This window comes from Gopherus evgoodei, chromosome 3, assembly GCF_007399415.2.
Source record: "Gopherus evgoodei ecotype Sinaloan lineage chromosome 3, rGopEvg1_v1.p, whole genome shotgun sequence".
Taxonomy (NCBI): domain Eukaryota; kingdom Metazoa; phylum Chordata; order Testudines; family Testudinidae; genus Gopherus; species Gopherus evgoodei.
In genome coordinates this window covers 210,381,782-210,402,145 of record NC_044324.1, presented here as the reverse complement: position 1 = coordinate 210,402,145, position 20,364 = coordinate 210,381,782, and the positions used below count along the sequence as shown (strand labels likewise).

The following is a 20,364-nucleotide window of genomic DNA, read 5'->3' as shown; positions in this document are numbered from 1 at the left end:
CTACAAAACATGAGTAGTCCATATGCATATTTGTAATTACATTTGTTTTAATAAGGTTACCCATTAAAAATATTGTCACACAACATCCCATGCATTATAAAAATGTGTGAAATATAAAAGCTAAACTAAGGCCTTGGCTATACTGGCGCTTTACAATGCTGCAACTTTCTCGCTCGGGGGTGTGAAAAAAAACACCCCCCTGAGCGCTGCAAGATACAGCGCTGTGAATCGCCAGTGTAAACAGTATCCCAGCGCTGGGAGTGTGGCTCTCAGCGCTGCAAGCTAATCCCCATGAGGAGGTGGAGTGCGTGCAGCGCTGGGAGAGCTCTCTCCCAGCACTAGCGCTACGGCCACGGCAGAGCTTTGAAGTTTCGAGTGTAGCCATACCCTTAAAGAGCAAGTAGTGTTGTACACCAGACAAAATGATATTCACAATATTAGTCAAAAATAACATCAGCTGTTACAAATATCAGATCGATAAGTCACCTAGAAAATAAATAATCATATCTGACTGACACACAGCAAAGTAAAAGGAGTTAAAATAATAACCATGTTTTCATGACTACTTGATATTTACTTAGCCAGATTAAAATGAAAAATAGCAGAGAGTAAATTCTTCCCTCTCCCCTCCCAGCCAAGGAATAGCCTTGCCAAGCACAAGCGGACCAAGGAAAGACTTTTGGTTTAATATTTCCCTCCAAATGGTAGGCTGGAACATCACTTCTTAATCCTTGCTCATTGATAAGACACCCTTTACCCCATTCAGTCTCCTTCTAGAAGTATTCTGAAGGAACAGGAGAGATTTTAAAAACCTCAGTCAATGAACTAAAGATAATAAATAATAAGCCAATAAAGATGCTTATTTAAATATCAATACATTGATTACATTATTTTTTAACCCAATAAAAACAGACTTTTAATAGTGTATAGTTAATGCTGTAATTTGAATTTAGGTTTACCAGAAAAACACTACAACTGCCTTTGAGGATGATCTCTTTATAATATTGATTTTTTTTCCCCCCACAGCTTCTTCCAGCTCCCTGACTAGCTCTATATTTCCAGATTGAAGAAAAATAATTCTGATACTGGTGACAGACGGGGGAAATGGAGAAACGTTTCCAGTGGTATCGTTATCAGGAGATGGATTGAGATTGTCTCTTACGCCACCACCCAATACTAGGTTTCAGAGTGGTAGCCGTATTAGTCTGTATCAGCAAAAATAACGAGGAGTCCTTGTGGCACCTTAGAGACTAACAAATTTATTTGGGCATAAGCTTTTGTGGGCTAAAGCCCACTTCATCAGATGCATGGAGTGGAACATACAGTAGGGAGGTATAAATAAATACACAGCATATGACAAGATGGGAGTTGCCTTACCAAGTGTGGGGGGGTCAGTGTTGGTAAGGCAACAACCATCTTGTCATATGCTGTGTATTTATACCTCCCTACTATTTTCCACTCCATCCATCTGATGAAGTGGGTTTTAGCCCACGAAAGCTTATGCCCAAATAAATTTGTTAGTCTCTAAGGTGCCACAAGGAGGGCTGCGGGAAGCAGCGTGGGGCAAGGGATGTGCTGGCCGCAGCTTCCGCCACCCTCATTAGCCTGGAGCGGTGAACCGCAGCCAGTGGGAGCCGCGATCAGCCGAACCTGCTGACGCAGTAGGTCAACAAACTGGCCCAACCTGTCAGGGTGCTTACCCTGGCGAGCCGCATGCCAGAGGTTGCTGACCCCTGATTTACAGTGTTGCCAAAAAGAGTTTTAAATATAAAAATGTACTACATATTGTTTTTACAAGAAATCTTCAGTCACTTATTTTTATGGTAACACTGACCACATGTAAGGTCTCAGCATTTTTCTTTTACTCTATCAATTTATAAGGCTGTACATAATAGAATTGGGATTCAGACCTCTTTAAAAAAAAAAGGAACCTCCTAAAAAGGTGACCTGCAAAAGGAAAATCAGGGATTTTACTCCTGGAGTGAGGGCACGGTTAAAAATGAATGTAGGATCTGAGCTATTTACTGTCAAAACTGAGTGAAATGCAAATGTAAAGAGAATAAATAATGGAAAATAAAATGGATTTTTTTAAAATCAGTTTAAAGAATGTATTATTTATATTACTAATACTAGGTTTCCAATATGTGATTTTTGTAAGTTGACAGGTTCCATTAAAATCTAAACGGAGACCAATTATGTAGCCATAATGCAGTCTAACATTACACTGTTGCAGTCTTTACACAAGTATTATTTGGAATTGAATTTTGCTCAAAACATTTGGGACTGAACGCGTCATCTTAATTACCAAAAAATTAAGCAAAGTAATAAGCTGCAATTCACCATCCCATTACCATTATATGAGCACTGAAGGCCTGAAAAGAAGCCTATCGCAGTTAGCAACTTTTACAATACACAGTACTTACCATGCAATCTGAGCCGTAGTTCACAATTTAGACGTGAGCTTCAAACACTGCCCAAAAACACATTATCACCAGAAATAAGATACAAGCCTCTATTTCCCTTCCCTTCATTATACAAAGTAAAGTAAAGGGAAAGGCTACCAAAATGAGTTTACGTTTAATGGCTTGATAATTTATTGCATTGAAAGAACTTGTTTCCTCTGAAATCACATCTACTCTCAAGCTAATGCTCCACTCCAATTTTCAGCCTTTCACCACTGCCACTTCATACAGTATGCTGAGCTCTATAATTAAGCTTACAACCTATGACCTCTTGGCTCAAAACTAATGTTATAAAGTGATCAAGGCAGATAAATTGCTTGATACCGATGTCAGGAAATATTTTAACTAAGTATTTAGTATTAACCCTCTAGCACTACTAAATTCAGATATTCGTAGGGGAAAAAATTCTGGAGAACTATTATAGGTATCAGGCCCTTGTTTCAGTATCAAGAGTACCGATACCAGAAATTAAGGTATACTAACAATAGTCTGTATGTCTGACAAGTGGATTATCTGCTCACAGATTTAATAATTCTTCTTCACTTTTATAGGACTAGGATCCGACATTAGGCAGAGCCATGAGGTGGGCTGGTACATAAACTGTACTGATCCAGGAGAAGAACTGAGAAACTGTGACTCAGAGACACTTCTGAGACATGTTTCCTCCCTTACTTTCTCTGTGCGCTGCATTACTACCCATTCCCCATCAAGATTCCAGTTCCTTGCTCAACTGCTCCACAGAGGAAGAAAGCAGGCAAGTAGTCCTCCTTATTCCTATGCACTTGGACTTTAGATCTAGTCAGCCCACATAAGAGGAGGTTTTTTCCCCACTGCATGGGCAGGTAATCCAAGCCAAACCATTAAAACTAACCCCGCACATTTCAAGGAACAGAGTAAACCTCACTACATTCTCTTGTGATGTCACTATTCTAGTCCTTCACAAGCCTTTGTCAAATTTCTCCCACAAGGAAAGGGAACCAAGAACTGGAAAGTCCTTGCACAGTAAACATACAAAGCCAGGGCAGGCAACCTATGGCACGCATGCCAAAGGCAGCAAGCAAGCTGATTTTCAGCAGCACTCACAGTGCCCGGGTCCTGGCCACCGGTGTCCGGGGGGCTCTGCATTTTAATTTAATTTTAAATGAAGCTTCTTAAACATTTTAAAAAACTTATTTACATTACAATAATAGTTTAGTTATATATTATAGAAAGAGACCTTCTAATTTAAATATTATTGACACGCGAAACCTTAAAATTAGAGTGAATAAATGAAGACTCGGCACACCACTTCTGAAAGGTTGCCGACCCCTGATATAAACAAATGAAAGAATCTTGGGACACCATTTTTATACATAGAGCAGCAAAAGGGCACAATTTTTGCCTTTGCTTCACAGTTCACCTTTAAGATACTGTTGAAAATTGGAAAACACCTAGAAATAATTCAACTGTCTTTGTTCTTTATTATTTGATGACTCATGAGGTATTCATCTGCTCCTGATGCTTATTCCCACAAGGAAGGCATGGTTTTATGTTTATTATTGAATTACTTATACAGTAATCAATTGTGATGTCACAGAGGAAAATTTAGGAAGAGAACCAGTACCAGGAATGTGTTTTGTTATCAATAAAAAACAAAAGGAAAAAAATACACACAGAAAACAGCCAAAGCCCTTTTCAAATAGAGTGTTCTAATAGTGGATTGGGCGCAGTATTGATACAAGATGGAATTGGGGGGAGGGGAAGAGGCACCCCACTGCCTACTGAAGCAAAAAAATTAACAAAACTACGCCATAATTGAAAAGGAGTGCTATGCCTTGCTCAAACTTCGCATAGGCACAACTCTTCATTAAAAGACTACTACCAGAATGTAATGCCCAATAAAGGCTATTAAGTACATTTCAGGCTTAATTTGTTTGCTGCTGCCATGACATTAAGGGGATAATTAGAATTTTGTTTTCAACATTATCCAGCTGTCATGGCCAAAAAGACTTCCTCAAGTTTTCACCAGAAAATTCACATTGCGGTTCACACCAAACAGAATGTTTCAGTCCAGAAACATTTCAGGAAGTTATGATAACCTCAAACTGGGAGGTGTAACTGAAATAATTCTGTAACCATACCACTAGGTTTTATTGTCAGACGAGACCTAATTTCTTTACATAGCTTATAACAAGTAGAATTTTTCAAAAGTGCGTAAGTGACTTTGGCTGTAAGTCCCATTTTCAAATGTGTCACAAGACAATTAAAGGTGTCCAGTTGTATCATCTGACCAGTTTGTATGCAAGTAGCTGAAGTTACTCATCAGAACTGTATTATTAGACTGAACTGTCTCTTTGAAGTCCTTCAACATTATGTATTCAATATTCTTCTTCTAATCAGGAGACTAGTAGTATAACCTTAGTCTATATTTGTACTTTGATGACTTATGATGATTTCTATCCATATCCAAACAGATTCACAAGTCATTAACATTCTATTTGTAAAACTACAAGATTCCATGATCCCTATCTCTATGACCAAGTCAGTCATTCCTGCATAGTTTATAGCCCCATATTACATTATCTCAGTAATTTTTATCTTTCCATCATGTTTCAGTAATTCCTACTGTATTATGTTAGCATCCTCTTTCATTGTCAGACATTCTACTTCACATCTGAAATGAAGAGGTGCTCTTCCTTCATATACTTGGTTCCCCCACCCACCCCCCCCCATGATAAGAAAAGCTCTCTCAACTGGAGATCAGAGAAGCCAGTTCTGAGATGGATTTGTTCCACGCTGTCCTTATATGCCACCTTGAAAAGTAACTATGTCTCTGTTCAGCAACTCTGGCCTCATGATTCTCTACCTACGCTTTGAAGCCTTATCTGCACTATACACCACTTGGTCACAAGTTAAGTACTTGTAATTGTATGCAACATCCTCAGTTCAGAAAACTGAGTAGCCCCCACCTTGATTAAACTCATGTTGGTATCCTACCTCCATAGTTTACTCTCACTTGTTACTGCGTTTTATATTAAGTTAAAAGATAATTTAAACAAACAACTAAAACTTGAACAGTGTCTTCTTCAAGACTGAGCACTCTCCCTGAACTCACCTTTAAGACCACATATTTCTTCCCACTTCTCCTCAGCTGTGATACATACAAGTCTGGCTTGAAGAGCAGATGGGGTTATTAGGCAGTTAGACATTTTCAGAAGTAAAAATAATTTAAACATTTGAAAATGTAAATATGTCTATATAAAAGTTATAAATGTGTCCCCTCCTACTGCACCCTTCCTATATCACTTGTGTTTTTAGATTATAAACTCTTTGGGGACAAAGACCATGTCTTCATAAAGCTGATCAAAGCCTCTGGGTATTACTACGATACATACATTGAATGATAACTTTAGTCAACTAGCAATTACCCGCTTGTGCTCAGTCTTTCAGAGCTTCACTATTTCTGGCGCATCTCTCCGTTTAAGAATATACTCTCAATAGCTATGATATCTCTGTATTTTGTATCTAACCAGTATAAACATGACAACTCATTCACACAGCTGGCCCTACCTATAACTTATTCATTTCAGCAAAAATAACAGGAGTACTTGTGGCACCTTAGAGACTAACAAATTAAATTTATTTATTTATTATGCTCAAATAAATGTGTTAGTCTCTAAGGTGCCACAAGTACTCCTGTTCTTTTTGCTGATACAGACTAACAGGGCTGCTACTCTGAAACCTGTCATTCATTTCAAATAGTCAGACTTCAGAGGCACCAGTTCAAGGAGTGTAGTTGTATTAACTGTTCACAACTCTAACTACTTTTTAAATATTTATTTTAAAAATTACGGTCTAAATCTCAAAAATTGGTGTTAATTTCAAATCAAATCTCAGTTGTGACAGTCTCTCTCTCTCTTACTTTCTATTTCATCATGGGAGTTACAACCTTATGATTCACTGTCTTTTCCCAGGGTTGCAGGGAATTCGCAGGGAGGGGTGGAGGTTTCAGTTTATTTTGTAATTCACAATTTTATTTACATAAGACACGTAGGGGCCTCAAAAGTGTGTTGGATAAAAATCACTAAAATAAATGCTTATGTTTTTAATATAAGCCACTATAAAAGAAATACAGTTTGAATATTCAGGATGCAAAATGTTTTAAATGTGAGTGTAGCCTGCAAAAAAGAAAAAAAAAGTTCTAAAAACAGAAATATAACTAAGTTTGCACCACACATTCCCACACTGCCATTATACTCCAGTCACAATGGCACTGGAAACATTTTGCTCTTTAATGCTACACAGCAGAATGATGGAAACAGGGCAGCAATTGAGATAAACCATTATAATGCTTGACAAATATGAGGCATTAACATTAAAAAAAATTGGAAATTGCTCAGGAAAGCAAGCATATGCAGACAGAGGCATCCTGTATTTCCATATTGTATGCAAGCTTAACTGCCAGCCCAACCATTCAATTAAAGGAACACAAAATTTAGTCTATTAGCATTAGGGGCTCCATCCTGCTCTATTCAAATCAATAGGAGTTTTACCATTAACTTAAATGAAAGTTGGACCAAGTCCTAGCTGTGGGACACACACAAATGGCAAGAAATGTACGGGGTGTCCTGCAGGGTGCACACAGACCTGTACACACATCACATTACAAGAGCTCACAGAATCATATGGAAGTCAGAAATAGGAAGTTACCTATAAGGTCATCTAGTTCCCGTCCACTTCCCCGTTTATGCAAGATTATTCCTTATAGTGTTTTCAAATATTTTAATCAGAGAGTTGTAGATTCACCAACTGACTAAGTTTTCGATTCTTACCTTGGGAGACTATTCCACAGTCTAAAGAAATCTCCATATTAAAAGGTATTTCTTTATATGCAGTTTAAATTTCCTTTATTAATTTCATCCCATTGCTCCTAAAATAAGGAGCTTTAACTAAATAATTAATACCTCTTTCTCCTAGGTATTTATACCCTTCAAACAGTTGTCGACTTTTGTCTTCTAATCTTTGCTGGCAGTTGTAACACGCCACACAGAAAAGAACCTTTGAGCTTCATGCGATGCTTCCATGTATGGAAGCCAAAAGTGCATTGCCCTTTTCTGAGGCCATATCATAGCAAATTCATGACCCCACATTCTAAATAGCAAAACTTCAACAAGCACCATGGGAGAGGGGAAAAAAACAGTTTGGCGTGCTTGATGAAAGATTACTAGCTTTACTGCTTGTCAGATGAGAGAGACTGGGAAAACGCATGCACCACAGAACTCCAAAGGATGGTAATCATTAGTCAGTGCCTCCTCACCCTCAGCTCCATCCTGCTGTTTAACTGTTGACACTGGCATCTCTTTCTTATGACGTTCAGTGAGCATTCCCACTATCTGACGACTTGGTGCAACACATCCTCTTTTACCTCTGAGAGGCTCTGACCTGCTGTTTCTCCAGTTCTCAGCCTAAATTGTTTTTCATTGTCCTACCATATCAGAAGGAAGATAAGAGGCAATGGATGTGGTTTAATAAAGCTGCAACTGTATTCACCTAAAATATCTGGGAGTACCCAGCAATAAGTTCGACAGTACAGGTCAATCATCCTTTCCTTAATCGTTTCCACATAATCCCCAACCAAGTCAAAGTAATACTACTGCTGGTACTTCACCATCCTCCCCTCATATCAGGTGAAAGGAGGCTAGTTGGTGGCCAGCTGCACAGGATGCAGGAACCCCAAACTCCCTGCCCCGCTCCCCAGCTCCCTTAAGGGATGTTTTCCTTCAAATCCTTTTCCAATCCATTTTATCTGACAACCCATACCAAGTACCTATACTGGACATCTGCCATAAGGAGGCACCAGCAAAATGCTTGGCTGCCTCTCCCTCACCAGGATCCACAAGTCCATATCATCACCTCTGTTTTATGATCCTGAAAGTGGAACTGCAAGAAAGTGTCCCAATCCCTGGGACATTCTGACCTGCTGTTTCTCCAGTTCTTAGCCTACACTGTTTTTCATTCTGTCCCTTACCTTTAGCACAGCTTCCAATTTAATCAGCCAAGTCCACTTCCTCTTCAACCCTTTCACTTGATGTAGTCTTCCAACAATCTCCTCCATGTTGTCATCATTCCCTACAAATTTTGCAGATAAAAATGTATCCTTGGCATGGTATATGCCCGCCTGAATGTGATTTAAATTCTTTGAATCAGGGACACTTTCTTGTGTTTGCAGAGTTCCACACACAACATTCCAGAAATACCAGTTATTAAAACGAAAAGTGTAAAGAGTCATTTTTGTTTTTAAGAGGACACTGAAGACATGCCCTACCTTACCCCAAGAGGTGCTCAGTGAAATTATTTTAATGACTTTATATTCAAAAGTCAACAGATGAGAAGCAGAAATTTATTGTATAGAGAGGAGAAAGTGTTCTCACCAGGTTATTTATTTACAAAGTTAGCTGTTGCCAGTTCTTAAAATAGAACCTGGGTAATTCTCAGCCTTACAGCCTATTCCATGAAGACAACAGGAAAAATCAGGGTAAAAGTGAAGTAGCATTACTGTTGAGTAACAGATTGCCATAGTAAAACATTTAATGGCCATTCAAACAATATGTTATCTACTAATAAAAGAAAATCAATCCAGAATTTAAGAAGATAGTTGAGGCATCTCCATTTAGGACCAACAGTTGTTCCTTACAAATTCTCTCTTTTGAAAAGAAAAACACACACACACACCAAAGCCCATGCTTCATATTTGTCCAAACATTTGTTATTTAAAAGAATACTTCAAAAGTTAAAGTCCCAAAATCTGACCTACTCTAAAATCATAATGTCATGGGGAAATTTTTAAAATTCAATTTAAAGCCTATGTATTGTATTTGTTAGGTTGAGAGAACTGTTAACCTAAGTGCCAAGGTTTCCCTACCTCTTAAAGAGCAGTTCTTTAAATAAGTTCCGCTTTTTGTACTTGTGAAGTTGAGCTGCTCTATGGACTAGATTTACCTGATGTAGGAACTAGCATCTTAAGTTTCAAGTAAGAGAATGGGTATATCTTACTAGTAACAAACTGAACAATTATCTTTTCATTTTAAAAAACTGTAAAGAAACAAACTATTTATCAACACCCTTGAGTTTTGTATCATGAGTTTATAGGTTTACATCACAGCAAATGATTACTCAATATCTACTGTCATTCCTAAGAATGACACTTCCATTTGTTTTGGCTAGAAGCGAATATGAAAACAGAATAACTGATTCCAAAATATTTAAAGCAACTGTAACAAGGTGACAGAGTTCCATATATAAAGATGTCAGAGAACAAATATATGCACAAGGGAACTTCAGAGGCCAGATCTTCACCTGACTCAAGTTGTCATATGTCCATTGACTTCAACTGAGCTATGACAACAATTTACACAAGCTGAGGATCTGGCCAATTGTGAATGATTTATGACAAGATGAGCACGCAGAATTTTCAAAGGCTGCTCCCAAGTAATTCTCTCCCACTCCCACACCATCACCACAATGTTAAGCCTAGCAATAGCAAGTTCCATGGCTAGGCTAAGAAGTTTTTCATGACAACTTTATATGGCTAAACTAATATGTATGTTGTGAGAAAATAAGAGTGTGTGGCTATATAATTCACAAGTGCAACAATACAGATTACAGATGACAAAAGATTATCTAGAGCTAAGGGAAAGGTTAAGTTCTAGGGCCTCTGAGTAACATATAGAATTCTGAAACCAAGGCTGAAACTCTCCAGGAAAATGACACATTTTCAAGTGTTTTGCTTCCTGAGGATTTTTCTGGGATTGCTGCAGAATTTCAGTGTCCAAAAGTTTAAAGTGCAACACACTGATTGATAACTAATATATACAGTACAAGTCATACAATTTAGGCTAGTTAGAGATTCTTCTCATTGGAGCAGTGAAATGAGACTCGAGATGCAAAAGCAAAGATTCAGTTATCACAGATTACAAAATCAAGTGTTTAAAAAGATATGTGCTCTAAATAAATATTTAGAACAATCAAGTGTGGAACTAGGTTTTGCTCAAATATAAGGAGAAATCCGAGTAGATTCTCTGAGCAAGCAGTGATCCAAAGTACCGAAAGGTGGGGCAATAAACAGACTGAAACATAAGCACTGGGTATTATTCTAAAAATACAGTAGGTAATAAGTTATCATTCATGAAGTTTTATAGAGTACCTAGACAAAACTTAGCACATCTTAGGAGGACGACAACGACAGGGAGGAACCTGTTCGTTGTGCCTTCAAGTGGAGTAGTTGCCTGACTTCTAGTTCTTCTAATATGAGAAACCAATATTTTTCATGTAGTTTGTGGTGTTTTTTAAATAAGTGTGATTGTTCACATACCATGCTAGATCAGAAACAAAGATGCAGCTGTCTATGCTATAAAGCAGAGGTTCTCAAAACTTCATTGCACTGTGGCCCCCTTCTGAGAACAAAAATTACTACATGACCCTAGGAGGGGGGACCGAAGCCTGAGCCTGCACGAGCCCTGCCACCACAGGAGGGCCAAAGCCCCAGCAAGTCTAACACCAGCCCTGACTACAGTTTGAGAAACACTGCTATAGAGGTACAGTATAATGGACTAATATTTACTTTCCACATGGGCAAACCACCAAGTTTAAAAAAATATATTATGTATGTTTATGCACGGTTTAACGTACAATTGTGGCTGCACTGAGCTGTAACAGTTCATCTGACCAATGTGGTTTGGGCTAAATTATGTTAAAAAAATTAGTCCACTTAAAACATAATTTGGCCCCAAAGACAGTGCCAAAAACTCTAAAGTATTAGAACCCAGCACAGTTAAAGAAATCCATGTTTCTGAAAGCACAATTTAAACACAAATTGCTTTTACTATATTACATTTTAATATCTCATGTTTTCCTAATTCAATATATTTTCTCTTTGTGTAATAAACATACATGCTACAATACAGTTTCTGTTGTTTACTTCTATTAACTTATTTATTTTTGTTTAAGTTAAAAGAGCTCAGCATGACTATTTTAAGTGTAGTTGACAAACCAATGGAATTTTTATTTCAGATTTTCCATTCCTTATTATTACCAGTACTTTAGTTAGATCCCAAGAGTCATATAATGCTTTCCATTCATCTGCACAACTCCAGCTGATATCAAGAAGGCCGTGCAGATCAAGGGCATAAAAATTACTGACTTTGGAAAAATGAGGAAAATGTAAACATTGTCAAAAATTAAGTAATAAGAGAAAAGAAGTGTGCTCATCTTAAAAATAGAAGTAGTCAGTTTCTTCAAATTCTTCAACATCAGATGAGTCATTGAATGAAGATGTCCATTGAAATGGAAGAACAGAACACCAGCAAGTACAACAATCTTGACATTTTCATTACCACTGTTGTCAAAGTGGTAGCAGTGAGGATCATTTAAAATCTGTGTTCCAGGCCTTTCCAATACCAGGTTCATTCAGTGTATAATTTTTGGGGTGTTGAGTTTAAACAAAGATGACTGTGCAATTATGCCATAAAAACAGTTAAGAGTCAGAAGAGAATTGCATCATTTTATGTTAAAAACATTGTCTTTATTGTACCACAAAATTAGCAATTTTTTTAAAGTACTGACATGATTTTGTCTTCAATATATTTTTCCAGAAAGATTTAAACTTGCCAATTCACCATTAATTCTAAGTATAGATATAATGGGGAGGAGGAGAAAACAGAGGGGAAGGGAAAATTGAAGAACTAAAAGATTCACTGCGGATATTAATGCAAGATTGTCAGGTAACTTCATAAATTTGACCAGCAATGGGTAAAAGCATCCAACCGGGAAAAATAGAATCAGTTTCATTAAATAGGAATGTAAAGTCAACAGAAAACCACATAATAGTGTCCAACTTGCTCAAGATGCTATCCAGCAATGAACAGAGAAGCATAAGGAGCTCTCTGATATTTTCTGAGGCAACAAAAATAAAAGGGAGAGTTGAGAGAACTTCAAAAGGTACAGCACACTGCAAATAGGAATGCTCCAAGGAACGACAGTCACTTGTTATAAACACCCTACTTTCTTCAGTATCCTTCCCACCCAACTCCTCACAGGCTGAAGTTTTAACAACTATTTCTAAAACTGAACCTCATAGGTAACTTTATACAGGTAAGTGACAACTAAGACCATTCCATAAGCCCCTGGGATAACTTCAGTCACTTATGAACTCCTACTATATCTTTAGTCTCAGAAGCAATCAACTGCTTTTTCCTTCTGTGGCTCAAAAGATTTATTTCTGGCAATATAAAATAGCTTAGAATTTTTTTTAAAAAGGTTAATGTCACAATACAATAGTAACTACATTTGTCCCTCTCTACTTCCACAAAATTACATACACATGCTCAAGAGAGAAAAATGAAGGCTTCATGGAGATTTAACGTGACTAAACTGTTTTGTAACTACATGACCTCACACCTGCAGTTTGGTTTCAAAGATAATTTTTTTAGCTCCTAAACCTTCTCTACATACCACACTGTTACTATTATATTATTCAGCAGGAGAGATACTGAATCATAATTTTGTCAGAAACCCTTCTTACAGATGATACACTTTTGGATGTGAATTATTTTTAGAGAGGCACAGGGGGAAGGAAGGAGGCAGACTATTGTGGCTCCCAAATGAATGTGTCCCTTTTCAGGACAGATCAAAGACAGATGCCATTGACCAAAAACCACAGAAAGGAGGGAAGTGCATTAAAGTTAGTCACCTACATGATGGAATGGCAAATTATATTTAATAAAGCAGTATGTTCCTTCCTACTGCTTGACTCATTCCAAAATGCATATACACAACATATTATATAGTTAATGGTGCTGTTGCACTAATTTGCATATCTCTGTAATGGACAGCCTACAAATATGGCCTACAAATTTCAAGCATTAACACTGACACAGCACACGTTAATCCAACCAAATCCTAGAGTCACTTAAAAACTTCTTTTACAGAGAAACCCTCAACTCTATAACGTTTTAAAGCTGTTCATCTTATGAAAGTAAAACTGATTTATTATAATAACTGTGAATGACTTCATGTGCCTAAGCAGCAAACCTGAGCATATGCATTTCTATCTTTCCCTTCAGTTGGTCTGCTACATGTAGAAAACCAATATCCAAGGAAGAATTGAAACAAATTTTACAAAATATCAGTAACTTCCAATTTAGTTTTATTTTTAATAATTCAATATTCACCTCTCTTTTCATATTTTGCAACTGCATATAGTGCAAAAACCAAAGCATCGAAGCTTTGCTGAAGAAGGCTTACCAACAGACATTTTTAAATAACCACACACTGCCCGGCCTGCTCTAATTACAAATGACCTGAATAGTTAATCATAAAATAAGCTGCATAATATAATGAAATTTAAAACAAACCAAAGATGTACTAAGCATCTACAAGAAATTACAAGTTAATGAACGTATCAGAGGGGTAGCCATGTTAGTCTGGAGCTGTAAAAAGCAACAAAGAGAGTCTGTACGGTGCCACAGGACTAAGACATATTGGAACATAAGCTTTCGTGGGTGAATATCCAATGAAGCGGGTATTCACCCACTAAAGTTTATGCTTCAATATGTCTGTTAGTCTATAAGGTGCCACAGGACTCTTAGACTCAGGACTCTAAGGTGCCGCAAGTTAATGAAAGTCTTTTTTCTTTTATGTATACCATTCTTAGAGTTTAAAAACACAGGGATACAGTAAGGCTTCATTGACACATTTCTTTTAATTAAAGAAAAAAGTCCCTTCACCAATCTATGGCCTTGGCTACACTGGCACTTTACAGCGCTGCAACTTTCTCACTCAGGGGTGTGAAAAAACACACCCCTGAGCGCAGCAAGTTACAGCACTGCAAAGCACCAGTGTGAGCGCAGCTCCCAGCGCTGCAAGCTAATCCCCAAGGGGAAGTGGAGTACCTGCAGCACTGGGAGAGCTCTCTCCCAGCACTGGCGCCGCGACCACACTCGCACTTCAAAGAACTGCCACGGGAGCGCTCCCATGGCAGCGCTGTACTGCTGCAAGTGCAGCCATACCCTAAGACTATGTACTTCAGCATAGCAGATGTGAACAGCACAGCAACAACTTAGGAAAGGACACAAAGGATATCATATCCAAATAAAGATACAACAGAAATTTATATGGACAAAATGTAATTATCTCATTTGGTTTATGCACCAGGGCCAACATCGCTACTCTTATTAACATTTCAGGATCTTGGGTTTGCACTTCATCTCAAGGATAGCACCTCCTGCGGCACAGCAGCCCATAAAACCAGGCTGACCAAAAAAAAATAGTGCCATTTTAATAAACTACCAACTTTCTGCTGAACTCTGGGTTTTCCAAGGCAGCCTCTCATCTAAATATTGATCACACTAAACCTTACAAATCTGGTAAGAACACAGTCTGAGGTGGTATTTTTGCTGACAGTGAGGACTTGCCTACACCATAACTTCAGACTGCTTCAACCAGGCAGACAACATGATCAATGCCTCAATTTGTAACCAGTTAATGGTTAGTGTTCTCAGAAACCAGAGCAGCTGGTCATGTTTCTCTGGTTAGCAACCTGGGCTGGCACCGCTGTCTTCCTGTAAACAAGTTGTGTATTGCAGCACACACAAGAATCCTTAACCATGTCTTTGTAAATTGGTTTGCTGGTTCTCCTTTCTGCTTGCTCTCTGAACCTTAACACATCCCAGCACATGCTGCCCAACACACCAGCACTGTTCTACTGTTTCCATGTGCTCCCAATCTATCTGTTGTATCCACTTGTGTTTCGTACTTAGATTATAAATTCTTTGAGACAGTGACTGTCTTCTCATTATGTATTTGTAAGGTGCACAGCACAACGAGGTCCTGGTCCATGATTAGGACTCCTAGGTGCTACCACAATACAAATATATAATACTTTGCACTTTTATTCTGCCTTTCGACCCATGGTCACAAGGCCCTTATAATTTTTTTTTTTTTTTTTTTTTTTTAAAGATCTTCTAAGGATTTTGCAAATTGATAAGGAGATATCGAAAGTAGGTAAAATGTGGAAGTTAACAGACTCCTGGTTGACAATTTATAAATTTAACGCATATCTTTTACTTGTAAAAAAAAAAAATAAATCTTTGTCACTTCAGACCATTGGAATAAATGAAAAGATTGCCAAGAGAAGCCACTGAATTTAATATGGGAGGGGGAGAGTGTTTGTCTGTCTCTTTAAAGCAGTATTTGGGTCAGTTCATTAAAAAAAATTACTATATTTACTCTGTACATTAAAAAAGTTTAGTTATCTAGGAGAAACTGCTTTTATTTTCTGGATTTACCTCAAGATGTGTACATTTTGCAACAATCAACTTTGTGAACAGTCCAGGCAGTGTCCTTTTAATGTCTTTTTCAGCAGTCAACTAACAGTCATTACCTATAAAGACTTCTGATTGAGGTCACTTTTTGAAAGTGTCCAAAATATTACTTTCCAGATACCTGTCTACTTTTTTTCCCCATTTTTACATGGAAAAAAAAAGCCCTCTCAACAGCAACTGAACAAACATTTTCTATGTCTTCTCCCACGGCAAACCAAGAGTAGTTATATTTGTACTATGCAAAACTACCTCTTATTAAAATAGGCAAAGCAGCTTGCAATACCTATATGGGCCCAACAAATAATGTGTGGTGTTCTACTTTCTTTTAACATTCAGATGAAAGGAAGTGTGCTCAACAGTCTTGTCTCTCACAATACTGCAAACTTTCTTAAACTATAAAAGTATTCGACGAACATATATAATTACTAATGACTTGGAAGACAAAGCTTTCATTCAGTAAAGGATCCTGACAAAACAATCCCTTATGCACAACGCGGAAGTATTTCTCAGTCCACCACAGGAGAAAGATAGGGACCTCATTTGGCAATCAAGTTTGAAGTAACTCTTGCAGTGGATTATTTGGCTGCGTATTAGAGACATTTAACATTCACATACATTATTTTCTTAACAATTATAGATATGGCATTGCCAATACAACCCTTACAGAAGTTATGTGTTCTGGCAGCTCAGACGTTTATGTCCCCACAAACTTTTAAAACTTCCAGACACAGAACCTGGAAGATCGGGAATAACTACATGGTTCTAACCGTCGTAATTTGTGTTTCAGTGGGATGTAGTCCTGACACACAATCTGACTTATCCTGAGAACTGAAGGGGGAAGAGAATTTTACAGAACATTTTAAACCAATTTTCAGTGGTCTCACACTGCAGGAATGGAGAGTTTCTACTCTGTTTCAGAAAGATTTTTTTTAAAAAAAAAACTTCCTCATTGTTTGAAAATCTCTTTCACGCTGCCCCAGCCCTGACTCAGCAGCCACCATAGAAGGTGGGTATTGAGAGGGGATAATCGCAGAATCATAGGACTGGAAGGGACCACGGGGGGCGGGGGGATCATCTAGTCCAGTCCCCTGCACTCATGGCAGGGTTTAGTATTATCTACAGTCTGGACCACGCCTGACAGGTGTTGTCTGTCCCAGCTAGTCCCAGTCACTAGTCCCAGCCCTGGCCAGCAGCCAAGGGAGGGGGGCAGGTAAGGGCACAGCAGAAGAGGCTTTGCCCCAGCAGCCACCAGAGAAGGGGATAAGGAGCAATAAAAACAGTGACAGCCCTGATCCAGGGCAAATCAGGACCAGTCCGACGTCGGCCCCCAGGAAAGGGGACGGGAGGGGAGGATCTCGGCCCCGCAGCCCCCAGGGAAGGGGGCAGGAGGCAGGACAGTCCCTCCCCCCGACCCCTTACAGCGGGAAATGAGCAGCAGGAGCCTGCTCCGCCCGGGACTCACCTGCGGTTCATGGGCCGGACCCGGACAGCCACCTTCACCGAAGCCATGGCTCATCCCTGCCCTGGCCCAGGGCTGGCCCTGCCGGCTAGGGGACAGGCCACATCCCCGCCTCCTCCGCTACTGCCGCGCCCCTCTCACGCAGTCGCCCGAATCACTGCGCCGGTCGGGCCGGCTCCCCTTGTTGTCACGGCAGCCACGGGGCAGCAGAGGCGAGCACCACTGGTACGGCGCCAGCGCAGGGACAAACCTCCGCGGAACGCGCTACTCCTCCTCCCCTCCTGGCTGCTGCCCGGAGCCCCGCCCACCGAGGGCCGGAGCCCCCTATCCAGGGAAGGGCGGGGCGTGGGGAGCGAGCCTGGGAGTGCGCCTCGAACAGCAGCCCGCTCAGAGAGAGCCCGGGCAGGGGGTCGGGAGCACAACCACAGGGAGGGATTCCCCCCCAAACACACACAGACAGGTGGGCAGGTGCAGTCACTGGCCAAGCCTGTCCCCTGGGGTTGCACACTCCTGCCCCCATGGGGCTGTGGTGGGTTTGGCTGTTTGCTTCTTTTCATCACAGGAGGGATGAACTCCAGAGCTGTAGGGTTTGTGTAATCCCACACAGCGTCTAATCCCAGATGTTGGCGTTACCAGGCCCCTCTGTAATTAAAGATCTGATGAGCTCTAGAGTGAAACAATAATCCCAGGCAGCTAATATATGTATATTAATCTCCCAGATAAAGACTCGACCCAAGAAGAGCTGCCAATATCTTTTTAACTTTGGCATGTGGTGAGAAGCAGGACAGTTAGGTTTTGGTCCATACCCAAAGCAATGGGAGTCTTTTTAATGGGCTTTGCTGATGCACAGTGGCATAATAAAAGTAGTATAAATTGTGGTATAATGCTAGGAAATAAGGACATGGAGAGGAGCCCCATCCTGCTCATACTGAAGACAACAGGAAAATGCCACATAATGCAGTTTGCAAATATATTGCAAACACAGTATTAGGATTTTGGCCGCTTCAGTAATGCAAAATGTTTTAAAAGAGTGTGTCTTTGTAAAGTGTGTAGTGGAGTCCTTCTAGGTGCTGCCATAACACAAACATATTATTAATAATGATTAATTATGAAATTATTATTATATATGGATCAAAACAAATGCCCAGATCCCACAAAAGATCAGGAATTTTGTTTGTGGAATTGAAGGTTTTGCTTGTGGCTCCCTTTGCAGAAATGGAACATGAGGGTGGACATGGTTTATTTATCCCACCCAAGAAGAAAGACTGCTAAAAACACCTGAAGAGACAAAGGCAAGGGCTGAGTCCAGACTAAAACAGGAGTCTAGTCTGTAAAGAGAAATAACTGGAACTCTACGCTACAGAAAATCTGCATCTTCCCTAAATCAACATTTAGGATGAGAAATTATATTTTGTAATCAGTTTCTTTAAGATCTTAAATTTAGTATGTGTGTTTTGTTTTATTTGCTTGGTAATCTGCTTTGTTATGTTTGCTATCCCTTATAATCACTTAAAATCTACTTTTTATAGTTAATAAACTTGTTTTTGTTTATTATTAAACTCAGTTTGTGCAATCCATATCAGGGGGGAAGAAGCTGTGCATATCTCTCTTCACATTGAGGGAGAGGGCGAATTTTTATGAGCTTGCGCTGTGCAGATCTTTCTATATAGCACAAGACAGTATTATTTTGGGTTTATTCCCCAATGGGGTGTGCACGTGAGTGCTGGGTGAATCCTCTCACACAGAGCTGACTTCAATCTGTGTCTGCAACTGGTTGTGGCTGTGCGTGTGTGTGTGTGTGTGTGTGTGTGTGCGCGCGCGCGCGCACGCGCTGCAAGAGGCCGGAGAGCCTACTGTATATACTTGTTTTTAAGCCAAATCTTTTTGGTAAAAAAAGTGATGCATCCTGGAGCAGCGAACTGTGGCCAGAGAGAGCCGTGATCGGCAGACCTGCGGATGTGGCAGGTAAACAAACTGGCACAGCCCGCAAGGGTGCTTACCCTGGTGAGCCACGTGCCAAAGTTTGCCGATCCCTGAGCTAATACATTGTAGTTTTGTTTAGCTAGAGTATCTATAGGCATAGAGCCCCTCAGCTCCCTGTGGCCACGGTTTGCCGTTCTCAGCCAATGGGAGCTGCAGGAACCCCCATTGGCTGGTAACGGCGAACCGTGGCCACAGGGAGCTGAGGGGCTCCATGCCTGCAGATGCTCCAGGTAAACAAAATGTCCCAACCCGCCAACGGCTTACCCTAACAGGCTGGGTGCCAAAGTTTTCCAACCCCTGAAATATATGGTCGGCTTATGGAAAGGTCATACAGTTTTTGCTATTTTTACCTATCCATTTTAGGGGGTCGGCTTATAAATGAACAGGCTAATGAACGAGTATATACAGTGTACTTTAGCAAAACAGAGAGAGGGAATCCAGGCTGTTGGAGCAGGAAGGGCTCAGTACAACCCCAGTACATCAGTGGCATACCAGAAGGTGGGTCCAACCCATCACAAAGACTTAATTGAAAATGTTCGTTAATGGAGCAAATACCAACCACTTTTCACTGATGCATTTTGTACTTCATCTTTTCTTTTACCTACTTATATTTTAGATGTATCCTAACTTCTTTTTCCTGTGAAAGGCTTCTACATAACTTTGGTTTTAATATTATTGCTGCTGTTGTCCCATGCTGTGTTTGTGAAAGCACTCTTTCATTCCTCACTAAGCAGTTCTTTATACTTCATGTTCCAAGAGCTTGCTGTGCAGTTGCAGCTGCATATATCCTTCTCTATGATCCTATTTATTCTCTTTCAAATCCCTTCTCAAAACTCACCTTCTCTGTAATGCTTCTGTAATCCTATAATTTCCTGAGATGAAGGCAATCCATGTTCAAATCCCTTCTCAAATCCCTTCTCCCCCATCAATTGATCGAGGAATTGAACATGGGTCTCACATCCCATGTGAGTTCTACGACCACTGGGCTCCGGGTTATAAGGAAGGCACCTCCTCCTCCTGGCCTCGGTTTTTTTGTGAGAAAGGGCTGAGGTGCCTAACTCCAATAGAGGGTTCATGGCTGTGAATCCCAAATGGAGAAAGC

At 39.8% G+C, this 20,364-nt stretch overlaps 1 protein-coding gene across 8 annotated transcripts in view; it reads right to left on the bottom strand.

Annotated features, from left to right (window-relative positions):
• KIF16B (kinesin family member 16B) overlaps nucleotides 1-17,485 on the bottom strand; it is a 202,650-nt gene extending 185,165 nt beyond the window's left edge. For all 8 annotated transcript variants that reach the window (XM_030557951.1, XM_030557952.1, XM_030557953.1 and 5 more), the window contains exon 1: nucleotides 17,283-17,485. In XM_030557951.1, the coding sequence (XP_030413811.1) occupies nucleotides 17,283-17,329 (47 nt within the window). In that variant the 5' untranslated portion in view covers nucleotides 17,330-17,485. The remainder of the gene's footprint in view (nucleotides 1-17,282) is intronic.
• Nucleotides 17,486-20,364: the final 2,879 nt, after the last annotated feature.